The 13035-nt window shown below is 36.9% G+C and overlaps 2 protein-coding genes across 2 annotated transcripts; both read right to left on the bottom strand.

Annotated features, from left to right (window-relative positions):
- Nucleotides 1–1987: 1987 nt before the first annotated feature.
- Nucleotides 1988–3321, bottom strand: LOC113284376 (zinc-finger homeodomain protein 6-like). Its single transcript, XM_026533818.1, has one exon. The coding sequence runs from the start codon at nucleotides 3192–3194 to the stop codon at nucleotides 2229–2231; it is 966 nt and encodes a 321-aa protein (XP_026389603.1). The 5' UTR covers nucleotides 3195–3321; the 3' UTR covers nucleotides 1988–2228.
- A 1354-nt stretch (nucleotides 3322–4675) lies between these two features.
- On the bottom strand, nucleotides 4676–12835 carry LOC113284375 (squamous cell carcinoma antigen recognized by T-cells 3-like). The gene is made up of 16 exons (XM_026533817.1): nucleotides 12584–12835; nucleotides 12357–12490; nucleotides 11958–12015; nucleotides 11308–11523; nucleotides 10533–10805; nucleotides 10240–10374; nucleotides 10014–10139; nucleotides 9719–9763; nucleotides 8342–8449; nucleotides 7639–7781; nucleotides 7344–7467; nucleotides 6732–6806; nucleotides 5911–6240; nucleotides 5729–5821; nucleotides 5477–5633; nucleotides 4676–5166 (listed from the first exon to the last, which is right to left on the bottom strand). Exons 1-16 carry the CDS (start codon nucleotides 12788–12790, stop codon nucleotides 4877–4879), a joined length of 2514 nt encoding a protein of 837 aa, XP_026389602.1. The 5' UTR covers nucleotides 12791–12835; the 3' UTR covers nucleotides 4676–4876.
- Nucleotides 12836–13035: the final 200 nt, after the last annotated feature.

Genomic DNA, 13035 nt, shown 5'->3' with positions numbered 1-13035 from the left:
CTTGTTTCATTCTTGTTTGCTTCTTCTTCATCTTTTGTATTCTTTCAGGGCATACAGAGGAGAAGTGTCCTGGTTTATCACATCTGTAACAAATAATGTTTGATCTATCCTTCTTTTCTTTCCCTTGGTTTTGATCATTCTGACTTGTTGTTCTATCTTGTGAGTTAAACCTTCCTCCCCTTCCTCGGCCTCTGTTTACTCTACCACCTCTTCCACGACCTCTTCCTCTTGTCGCAGAGTTTTTTGGTAAGAGTTTGTGTACAAGAGTTTTCCTTGAGTTTCTCCATTGTTTTCTTCATCAAGGATTCTCTCTTCATATGCTTTCAATCTTCCAATTATATCTTCATAGCTAGTCTTCTTTAAATCTAAGACTTGTTCGAGAGAAGCTATGATATGAATATACTTGGATCTTGGTAAACTATTGAGAAACTTCTTTACCAGTTTATCTTCATCAATGGATTGTCCAAGTGACGCAGCTTTTGAGGCTATCTCTGATAGCTTTCCTGCTAAGCTATCAATAGTATCAGTGTCTTTCATCTTCACTCTTTCAAATTCAGACATTAAGGTTTGCAGACGGTCTTCTTTAACTCGATCAGCTCCGAGATTACGTGCCTTTATTGCATCCCAAATTTTCTTTGAAGTTTCCTGTTCACCAACTTGTAGAACAAGACATTCTGGTATTGCTTGAAAGAGTAATCCAATGGCAACATTGTTTTTGTCTAGGTCCAATGTACCAGGATCAATTGTTTCCCAAACTTTGTAGATTTTCATCAGTACCTTCATTCTCATGGCCCATACTGTGTAGTTTGTGGCGTTGAGGATTGGAAATTGTATTGATGGTGGCGTGAACTGTTTTGCACCCACAATGGTGGTTTCGTTTTCCATGGCTCAGAAACAAGCTCTGATACCAATTAATGGCAACTGCAAGATGAAACTTAGCTTATATAAAGACAACTCCCTTTATTGATGTTTAGAAAATCTCTCAAAACTAAACACAAGCTCTAATCTTGCTCATATGATCAACCACAACTTTGGTGATCATATATATATATAGAATTTTGAATTCCTTTTCATAGTCCTATTACCTTATTACATGTCTTTCCTTTTCTTAGAATTAGATGTCTTCTAATTCCCTTAGGATTACATCAATTGCCTTTTCTTATCCTAACCAACTTGTTAGAGATTATCTTAGACTTAATGTTGATGTTTAACCAACAATGAAGAAATCATCATCATCAAGTTTTCCTCCTTCTTCATTGGTATGTCTTAGTTTGGTTGTTATTGGTGTAATATTCATGGCAGCTGGGTTACCTTCAGCTAAGGGTAGATTTCTTGTACCAGCATGTGTTCCTAGCTGTAACTATACCCTGTACTTCAACAGTTACACTTCTGGTATGTACTTAGCTTAACCTTAGGTTTTTTAAAAAAACGTTTTTACATTCTCTTTGATTTCTTAACTATAATAACTTGTTTATGAATTTGAATGCCATATAGAGATGGAAGATAATGGTAATAGATTGTTGAAGATCAAGGAAGAGCAAAAGAAGAGCCGAGCAGCGATAGTTGAAGCTCATGAGAAATTCAATCCATGGTTCGGGCCTTGGGAGTAAAAATAATGGCTTCCATCCCCGTGCCATATAAGCTCCTGGATGTACTGCCTCTGCTGACCAATGCGTCAATAAAACAATGATCCTAGTGGATAACACATATTTTCATAAATAAGATGAAGCTTTTCTTTGTTTACCATATAAACATTTACTTGAACATGTGAGATCTTTTCTTTATTTATCTAACAGTGGATAACTGGAGTTTAGTTCATTGAGGCGCTAGGCGACAGCATACCTCGCCTAGGCCCTAATCCGAATGTAAAAAACTAACTGTCATAAAAAATTAGCTTCTAGACTCATAAAGTTGTATAGTAAGCAATTAATCAAATGCTGCAATTGCCATCAAAAAAAAAATCAAGAAACCAAATTACACATGATACTTAACCAAATGCAATTAACATCATAATAATAATTGATTAAAGAGTTTTCTTAATTTAGACAATGATCATCATCATAATAATGGAGAATCAGAGATATAGACATGCATTTTTAACTAATCAAGTACTAATAATCTTACTTAGTTACCTACATCCTTAAAAGCTTAAAACATTAAGAGGGACTAAAAAGGAAGGACACACACCACAGTGAGCTAAAGAGTTGATCATGATTCAATATTTCAATTCAATTAGTGGTGATGGAATTGGAATTAGAATTAGAGATGATCTTTTTGGTGGCAAAGTTATGCTTGTTATTGTGCATCCATACCCTGAGAACCCTTTTCTTGATACCAATTTCTTGACAGATCTGTAGAACATTAGCTTCCTCTTCCTTTTGAAAACTCCAACCTACTTTCTCAGCAAAGCTCAACATCTTGTCTTTCTGTTCTTGAGTGAATTTAGATCTAAACCTCTTTTTCACTGCAACTACTTGTCCTGGAGCTGCTAGTGATGGTGGTGGTGGTGGTGGTGGTTGTGATACTGTTTTGATCTCATCAGAATCTGATGAAGCAGCAGGAAGAGAAGAACCTCCACTGTTAGAGTGAAATAGAGAGGAGTGAGACAGCATCATCATCTTACTGCTGTGAGATGATAATTGCTGATCTGAAGAAGGAGTACAAGGCTGCTGCTTCATTATAGGTACTGCTGGTGTTGGATACAAGGACTGATCTAATGATCCCAACACCTGGTGTGGTGTTAACAAGCTAGTTTTTCTCATCTTGTTGACAAGATGAGTATGTTGTTGATATTGACTTGATGATTCAATATGATGATCAACATCTTCTTCTTCATCTTCTTCTTCAAGAATGCATTTCCTGTGAAAGTTTCTATGGCAATTACAAGCTGAACATTTCAGAGCTTCAATTGTTCCTTCTTTACCACCTGACATGAACTCACAACACCCATCTATAACAGATCCACCCATACTTGCTGCATGATTCTTTAAACACTCTATGTACTTGACCACCACTAGTTTCTTTCCATAACCAGAAGAAGAAGAAGGGATGATTTGATTTTGAGGACGGTGGTGGTGATGATGATGATTTCCATGTACGACCACAGTATATTTGCTAGTTATTGGGATTGGGTTTGAGATTGGGATCTGATTATGATGATGATCATCTCCTTCTTGATCACTAGAAATATTCATTTTCTTTGTTTTGTTTTTTGTTTGGAGACCAAAAGAGAAGAGTTTAGAGAGGAATGGAGGGGTGAGGGGTCTCTATAAAATGATTTTATTTTATTTTTTTGCTTCTGGTCTATGTCTATGGAGACATGTCCTCTACTTCCAATACAATTCCCTTCATTTATTAAGAAAAGATAGATGATTAATTAGGTAGAGGAGATCAGGTTTAAGATAAGACATGATTGACAGTTAAGAGATAATCAGGTTTACCTATAGCTAGAGGGTGGAGTGGAGGGGCCTGTTGATGGGGGGCCTAGTGATCTCATAATATTGATATTTTGGTTTGTAGAGATTCAAAAAGAAGATGAAAACAAGACATAGAAATTTGTGAGATACAGACACTTAGCTGTTTTAGGGAAGTACTTTTGAACTTGAGGGTGTTGCAAGCTTTTGCAGCAAAAGGAAGAAACCAACAAAAGTGAGGCTAACTTACAACTTGTATAATGGGAGGGACTAGACTACTTTATTATTTACTTTTCTTGTAATTTTGTAATAACAGAGACAAGAGGAGGACTGGGAGGAGGAAGGTAAGTTGGTACAATGGTATCTAATTATCTACCAACTCTTCCTATGTGACTAATATAAAAATGCAATCAACAACAAATTTAAAGGGTCTTTTCAAGTGCACACAGTGACATAGATGATCAGTGATCACACTGTCATGTCAATCTCAGAAGATACTTGATCTAAAAAATCATCTATAACATTGTAATGGATACAGGTATTGGGACTCATCCATATTTTGTAATTTAGCTGCTCAATCTTATTGACACTAGTCACTGGAGTATGTCTAATGGATTACACTTGCAACCTCAGGTTTTTACAAATAATGGTACAATACAGTTTTTTTCTTCTATTCACTCCCATGCTGTCTGCAGAAGCAGTGCCATGTGTGAGCTCAATCTTTTTTTATAAAGATTATAGCAGGAACTCTGCAACATTAGAAAGGGCAAGTGCTCCACACATGGTATTTAATCTCTATTTAATGCACAGGTGAAGACAAATGAGTCCCATCTCATGGAACAAGATGACACTTATTACTTACCTGAACTCAAGCCTTTGGAGAATCCCACTTGCTGGCATGAGTCCCTGGTTGACTTATTTTCATCAACAGTGACAAATCATTACTAAAAGTAAGCCAGTAAAGGCAGCTCTAATTCTCTTAAGTTAACAATATTTAAACTGATAAAGAACATGCTATTTGAAATTCACATCAAAATCCAAACCCCGGGAACATTTTTGGATTTGGATGTACAGTTTTATCAAGGAGCCCACGAGGCAGCATATGCATTGGCAAAGAAAACCAATACAGATGCAACCTTTTTCATTGCTACTCCACCTAGTTTTATTTTTAAAAGTCCAAGTATGGATAGGATGAAGGTTCTCAACTATGTAAGAGGGTTTCGCTCCAGAACAACTGCTTTTAGCTTGTTAGTGGGTTAATCTTTTTGGATCATAAAAAAAATAAAACTGCACAAAAAGATGTTTACAGAAAAAATTAAAAAATAACATACACCTCCATCTATCAAAGCTAACCAATGCTTGACCCCTCACAAACTAAAGCAAACCTGAACCAAGTTCTGTTCAAGCTTGGTTTTATAACTACCAAAATCAGTTCCGTTTGAGATGCATACAATACGACTTCATCACTTCTTGAGTAGCATTTTCCTGAATTCATCATTAGATTTAGGGACTTCGTCATTTTCTTCTTCTTTCTTAGTTACAGGCTTGGTCCATCCAAGGGGTCTGGCAAGATTTCTTGGCACTGCAAATGTGTTCTTTCCCTTTAGTTCATGACGATCTCCTTGCTTGCTATCAACAGCAGCGGCTGATGCTGGAAGAGGCGCACCAGACTCTTTAGAATGTTCGGTGGAGATTTTCGGGTCCTCCAATGTACCAGTACTTTCGGTAGCCGCTGTTCTTGTTTTATTATCACCTGTAAAAGAGGGGGCAGGCATATATTAAACAGAGTGTGAAATAGCTCTATCTGCTGGAAAAACTTATGCTACACCAGTATTCTAATATTGCAGTGAAAGAAAATATGAAGTTTGAATTCCACAGCTCCACCACATTATGTGAGAACTTCAAGATGTTAATCCAAGAATAGGAAACAGCTTGAGATATATTTGAAAAACAAAAAAGAGATGCTATTCTTGACTAGTAAAGCTTTACTTCATTTATTGGAAATGAAGTACAGAAAATGAAGGATCCAATCTTAAGTCCCTACACGGTGCAAGAAAAGTTACCAGGCTCCCTCCTGTTTTTTTCTGAGGATTCCTTGTTCTTGTTGCGTTGAGGATTAGAGCGTACAATGCTGACTTTCTTTCCAAGCAGGAGTTTCTTGTTCTTTGCTAGAGCTTTTGAAAGATACTCGGCCTTGGTGAAATCCACATAAGCTAATCCCTACATAATCAAAATATGGATACATGCATCACTCAATCATAGTTGCATCAAAAAAGCTTATAACAAAAGAGGGTGAGAGCTAGAAAGAGAGTTACCCTTGATTTACCAGTGTACTTGTCCTTCAGTACACGAATAGCACTTACACCACCAACATCGTCGAAGAAACTATGCAAGTGTTCATCCTTAACCTGTGCACGATCGTCAAGTATCATCAACAATCTGATCTTAGTGTCGATAAATCATAAAGCGTGGCAACAAGAGATATTGGGTAGCTTGCCTGGAGGTGGAGGTTAGACAAAAATGCTGTACACTGGTCTTTGTACAACTCTTTGTTAGAAGACGATTTAGTTTGTTGATCTAAAGTATTTTGGGAAACGGTTGAAACCACAGCCTTTTCTGTTTCTGTTTCAGTTGCCTGCACTGGGTTTTCAGCCGCGCCCTTCTGCCGCTTCGGTGTAGGCTGCTCATCCGTTTGTCTGATACCTGTTTTTCTCTTCTGAGAAGGTTTTTTAGCAGGATTATCATCTCCCCTAGGTACCGACTCAGCAACCAGCCTCGCCTCCTGCTGCTGTTTGTATAACTGAAGCTCCTCTAGACGTGGTGTAACCTAAGAGGAAACAAATAGCTAATTTGGCAATTCATCCTTCTTAGAAATATAAAATGACGCAATATCTTCACACAAAAACCATTAAAAGTAAAGCAGCTCACTTAGTTGAATTTCGAAGAGAAAGTTATGTTGGAAAGAATCGAATATGGATATGGACATGGACATGGTGTGTTCAAGAAATTGTAGGACTTGGACCATGTCAGGGTACAGAATAAAATATAAATCATTCGTTAGTTTCAAAAAACATGGGCATGGAATCTCTTTCAAAACCCAAACTACAAGGTATTAAAGCAGAGAGATCGGACATTCAGTTATATCTGTCACGTGGTATGTGCAAAGTTGTTCTGTAAATGCCAGGGTATCTTAGGTTCGCGGACATGAACACCTTGTCAGGGTACAGATTAAAAATGCCCATTTACTAGAACGATGCTATTTCATCATTGAATAAGGAAAAGCAAAGAAATCAAGTTGTCATCCAGAAGCAATCATACCTTCTTCACGGCATGATCACAATCATCTAGAGTCCCAAATTCCCTTTCAAAGCGCAGCCAAGAATGGCATATATCCTGAATGATTCTGTGTTTTAGAGAAGGAATATATCATGTAATCCAAAATATAGTACTGGAATTTAGCAATGAAACCACTGACGAATGACACTGAATCACAGCGTAATGACATTATAGTCTGGATGAATATATCACCACCACCAATTTGACTCCTGCAGAAATACTAGAACACTGATGCATGCAGTAATGTCTACATCTCACCACAATCCTATTTGAATGGGAAAAAGAAAAACATTTACATGGACAACTACGTAGTGCTAAAAGAAATGACGAACCTATTGCTACTTTGTTGTTAGTTTGCATATCCAGCACACTAGAGACAAACCTAATAAGTACAGACTGTACGCAATTCCTGTATGGGGTTTGCTTTGGAAACACTACTATATTTATAATGCTTGTAAACACTACTATAATAGATGCATACATTCTAATTTTCCCTAGACATAAATTTTAAATAACCAGGCGTAACCTCAAAATATAAATATAAAGTCACTGTTTAACCAAGCGTAACCTCTAAAATATAAGATAGGTACGTACTTCTGAACCGGTTCCCATGAACCTTTTGCTATAGCATCTTTTATAAATGGATCTAGCTGCATCTATGTGACCTGTTTCAATTTCCATCTTAACATAACCTTCCCAGGCTTCCAACATCGAACCACTGTGCAAAAACAAAATATATACGTATTTAGAGATAGAAACACTGGGAAATTCTGAAAGGTGTGATAACCACTCTTCTTTCCTGACTTCATAAGCATAAAATTAGCATATCAAGGTAAGCATCAAAATGTATATAATTTTGCCACTACATAAAACTAACGCAGGAAAAAACCTGATCTTAAGCAAGCTCTCCCAGACTCCACGAGCTGCAGCCAGATCTTTTCCTAGTTCCCATTCCAAACGAGCCCAGTAAGCATACATATGCAATAGACCATTTGTGTTCTTTAGATTTGGGGACAGGTAATCCGCAGCCCTCTATAGAAAAATACAAGTGTTAAATGAGCAACTTAAAGCAGGTCTCATAGCAAAGCCGACGTGCCAATTTCGTAGCAAGAATGCAAGATGGCATGCGAAACACTATTTATTAACACTACATTGAGTAATATTTAACAACACAAACACATGATTTGAAAAACCAAACTTAGTGTAAGGCTCCTGCAAGCTGCAGTATACCAAATTCTAGACTATCTATCTGTTTATCTTTATATACTAGTGTGTGACTAGTCAAGACTAATCTTTATAGGTGCTCAATGGCCAAAGCCACCTAGCAGCAGCCAAACATGCATTAACAACACAAAGTAACACAATAATAGTATGTCGAGTACTTCTACACACGTGTTCCACAGAAAATATGGCGTTAAATCTACATTTCCATTTGTGAGGCATGAAGAACATTCAAAACCTAAAACTGCGGGAAGCTAGTAACCCATAGTAGAAGTACCCTACCATGTGCACTATGCATGAGAAAGTCAGATATCTTTGAAGAAAACAAAAGGGTGAGGTAAAATTATAGGGAAGTGAGCAAAGTGATAAACCTGAAATGTCTCTCTTATCACAGAAAAACCCAAGCTATCCTCTGCTGAACCACTCAATGAAAACCTTCTTCTCAAGCCATCTATTCTTGTAAGGAACAGCTCCAAATACTGAAAAGAAAAGTTGTCACTCGTTAGTATTTAGATCAAAAGAATGATTTTCAAAATTCTGTTTTCTGAAGAGAGTTTCTTAAAAGGGCTTTTATTACATTCCCAGAAACATAAAGATACAAATTTCAAGAAATTATTTGGCTCTCTTTTATCCAGTATATCACCTAAAAGTAATCAAATCGAGTAATATATACATCGAGGGAGATTATAACTAGATGAAGCATTTGGCTTCACAGTTTCTCCAAATCAGACACACCAATGATACATAGATGGGCAACTATTTTACCTGCACCTTTACGGTGACGAAATCATGAACAACAAGGTATAGCCACTTGAGAACCACAAGGTAAAACTAGCATATTTCAGGAAGTATAAGATAAAGATTGGATCCTAATATGAGGATGTGAAAACAAATATACTGGTTTGAGATATCAATAGGCGAGTTTCTGGCGTACTTTCCAATTGATATACCAGAAGAGTAACTAGTAGAAACAAATACAACTGCTCTTGCCATGGAACACTTGAGAACCACAAGGTAAAACTAGCATATTTCAAAGTTTGAATCCTAATACGAGGATGTGAAAACAAATATACTGGTTTGAGATATCAATAGGCGAGTTTCTGGCGTACTTTCCAATTGATGTACCAGGAGAGTAACTAGTAGAAACAAATACAACTGCTCTTGCCATGGAAACTTATTTCACTGTACACAAACAAGGTCTAGCCACTTGAGAACTACAAGGTAAAAAACTAGCCTATTTCGGAAAGTATAAGATAAAATTTGGATCCTAATACGAGGATGTGAAAACAGATATATTGGTTTGAGATATCAATAGGCGAGTTTCTGGCATATTTTCCAATTGATGTACCAGGAGTAACTAGTAGAAACAAATACAACTGCTCTTGCCATGAAAACTTATTTCACAATCTGAATCTGTTTGAACGAGTTGACTAGCCTCATAATTCCCTTTAACATCAGAAACACACCTTTCTTTAGTAAAGAATTTTCAGATGTGGTCTCTTGAGTCATATCTAGCTAGATCCAATAGTATAAAACTATGGCACATAAAACTCCAACTTTGTTTAGTTCTACTAAAACAAGGTCGGAAATTCATCTAGAGTCTACACACGTTTTCAGTATCATTTTGTACATAAAATATGTTTCTTCGTTTAAAAGTGAGCCACTGAGACCAAAGTCCAAACAAAAGACAGAAAGGCAAAAACTAAATAAACATCATCAGAGTATCAAATTCGACAAAACTAAGTTACCTCCTCAAAGCTTGAAAAGGAACAAAGCAGCGACTGCTCATAGACCTGACAAGAGAAGGAATCAATTAAGTTAGAACATACAGCAGCTGAAAATAGAAAATAAAATGCATGCGGAATAACGAAAGTGCAACCCAGCTTCTAAAGAAAAAATCCAAGATAGAATATCTAACTGGCAGTACATTAGGTGATTACACTTGGCAACTTTGAGAACTTCATATGCCTTGCTAAACTGAATGCTTGAAAGACAGTAAGGTGCTGAACCGTAGTAAAAGTTACTAAGAAAGAAGTTGCATACAGTAGCTAACTCCAACTCCGAAGCATGACTGCGTTCCAAAGACAGTAAGTACTGAACCCATAGTTTTCCAATCCACGGACAGTTCCTCGTGGCTCTGGAATAAGCACCTATAACTATTTTGGGAACCTGACATGCATTAGCAAATTACAAAAAGAAAAAAAAGTTTAGAGAGAGAGTATAAGATTATTATACTGGAACATAGCTTATACAAGATCAAGTGTAAAACCTTCAAGGTTTGCTCCAAATAGCAAGTATAATCCAGCCAGAGATCACTTGATAAAGGAAAGTCTGTGACAGCACGTTCATAGAGTATTTGCACACGAGATGGATCCCCAGAAGACTGTTCAAATTTCAAGTACGTCTGCGATGCCACAATAACTCAAAATTAAAAAGCTTATTAACAAACTACCTAAGGCACTTCTTGTCTTTTATCTTTTTCCCCTGATTGCTAGTAAGTAAGTTCCTTGTTCTGAAAACATGTAAAGAAATTGCACGAATATTCGTGGACATCTACCATACCATGTAGTTTTTCACCTTATCTGTCTCTGACATGTCCTGCTTGGAAATTTTCTCCTCATGATAGACACGTGCTTTATAAATCTCCATGGATTTTTTGTATGCGGAAGCAACAACAGAAGGAATAGCCTCCAATTCGGCAGAATTACTTGTTTTCTGTTGCTGTAAAGACTCCCAATTCGTGTATGCTACAAGTGTGGACTCTGAGTCGGCATGTGGGATAGACAATTGACGCCGGTATAAACTACGAATATGTCGTTCCTGCTCCTCTTGACGCTGCAGGGTAAATAAGATACAATAAGACACTACTTTCAGAATATTATAAGAAACAAAAGTAATGGAAAGCAACAAAGTAGTAGCATGCTATAAAAACTTTAGAAACAAAACATTAAAGCCTTAATACGTGAATCCTTAATAACAAAAAAACATGCTGCTTGACCAACATTGTTTCCCGCCCTTTTTCGCAGTGCAAAAAGAAACAGACACGGTGACTGGAATCTAAAGTTCAGAGCCAGTCTGAGATCCAAATGCAAGGAATTAAATAAAGCCATAACTGTAAGCTTAAGGCAGTTTCGTCAAAAGCCATTATTTTTCCAAAATCCAATAAAACAGTACATCTTGAAATTCTGTAAATTGCCGAACAGCATGCGAGGCAAGAAACTTAAACGTAAAAAACAAGTGCATAGAATAAAATCTCCATGGTATAGGGGAGAAAACAACCATCCAACCCCCGTATATACAACATATATGTTAAGCATTCTGTTTAAAGAAATCTAACCTCGGTGTTTTCCTCATGATGGGCAGTGATCAAATTATTCTCGAACTCTCTATAAGCTTCCCAGATTTTCTTGCCTTCCGTGACATGTAATCCAGCAGCAGTAAGGGCACGCTCATATAGGTTTCTCATCTTTGAGAGACCTTCTGGTGAGAAGTCTTGGACTGCTGGATCATGCTCTTCCACATATTTTAGATAGTCACACCAAAGAGACACAGACTGCCCAAGAAAATAACAAAGTACTTTCAGAATAAACTCAAACATACGACCTTAACTCAAAGTACATTCACACCAAAGTTTCCAATTTATTAAGGGCTTGACGTCATTAACAACCTTAACCAAACTTACTTGAAACTGAAACAGAAACAGAAAATGTGTCTCCAAATTCAAGGACTCTTACAAACAGCAAAGTTCGTACTCTTTTCACCTCTCTTTACTTTTTCATCTTGAATTCAGTTTTCAGTTGTGGGAAATAATTAATTCAAAACTGCTGCTAATGTAAAAGCAACTTGTTGCTAAACAATCAGTTCCAGCACCGGTAACAGATTTATATATACTAGCATGATATTTCATGTCCTCGATTAAGTAATCTACATTTAAATTATTTGCTACGAACTCTAACCTCTAACAATCAAAAGACAACAGAAACTTACCAAATACTCATTCACCCCTCGCTCATAAAGCTTCACGATGGCATCATAGGCCTCGCTTCTACAAAATATAACAGAAAAAAAAAAATCAATCATCACGAAATATAAAAAATTAACATCAGCAAAACTAGAAAGAAACATCACTCTATCAGAACTAGTGTCACTCCTTTAAACCTCCTTCATTTGACTTGCGTTAAAACTACTTCTACATTTCCTTTAGTTCAAATTGATCCAACTAAGTAATTACAAATCAAACAAACACAAATCAAGCTACACTTTCTGCAAACTTACATAGTCACTGTATTTAAGACAATGTATTGAAAATGAACAGCAAAAAATCAAACAGCATACTAAAAATGATTTAACACCAACACTAATAATCAAAAGAAAACCGAAACATACCCAGTTGTTAATGAGGCTTCATCCTTTGCCCATTCACTCCACATAGAAGGAGTTAAAGGAAAAAGCGCATTCATATCTTCCCTCGCTTTCCGCATCTTCTCAATATCACCAAATTTTCTCAGAGATTTAATGTACTGAAACATACAATCCAAAAAAAAAACGTGAAAAAACAATCCAACCAAAGAATACATCAATAACTTACTTAGTCGCACTTAAATTAGACTCACTTGAACATGAGCGTCGTAACTGGAAGGGTTTTCCGCCAATTCTTTCTCTAGGGTTTGAAGTTGTTGCTCATCATCAGCAGCAGCATCTTCATCAGAATCAGAATCGGAGTCGGACGAGTCAGAAGATTGGATGTCTTGTTTAGCTTCTTCTTCTACTTCATCCATATCAACATCTAGGGTTTCGAAATCTTTAGCTGGTTCCGCCATTACTGAATTTTTTAGGATTTTGAAAACTAAAAATTAAAAAAAAAAGAAGTGAAATGTGTATTTTTAACGCGACGCCTACATATACTGCGTTGTTGGGCTACTAAAAAAGAGTCCAAAACCGGTCAAACCGTAGAGTCCAATCCAGTCACACCGATTGACTCTTAAAAATGGGACGTTGAACCATGAGTTCAGCGAGCACCCGACACTGACAGTGTCACACTGTTAACTTAACGGCCGTTGTCCAT

This window comes from Papaver somniferum, chromosome 5 (genome assembly GCF_003573695.1).
Source record: "Papaver somniferum cultivar HN1 chromosome 5, ASM357369v1, whole genome shotgun sequence".
Taxonomy (NCBI): Eukaryota; Viridiplantae; Streptophyta; class Magnoliopsida; order Ranunculales; family Papaveraceae; genus Papaver; species Papaver somniferum.
This window is presented reverse-complemented; position numbering and strand designations above follow the sequence as displayed.

Bases quoted from the DNA above. Each gene is read 5' to 3' on its own strand.
- LOC113284375 (XM_026533817.1), bottom strand. From the start codon at position 12,790: ATGGCGGAACCAGCTAAAGATTTCGAAACCCTAGATGTTGATATGGAT. The intron at 8,450-9,718 runs GTAACTTAGTTT...TTTTCTTTTCAG, and splicing joins CCTTTTCAAGCTTTGAGGAG to TATTTGGAGCTGTTCCTTAC. The intron at 5,634-5,728 runs GTAACTCTCTTT...TTGATTATGTAG, and splicing joins AGTACACTGGTAAATCAAGG to GGATTAGCTTATGTGGATTT.
- LOC113284376 (XM_026533818.1), bottom strand. From the start codon at position 3,194: ATGAATATTTCTAGTGATCAAGAAGGAGATGATCATCATCATAATCAG.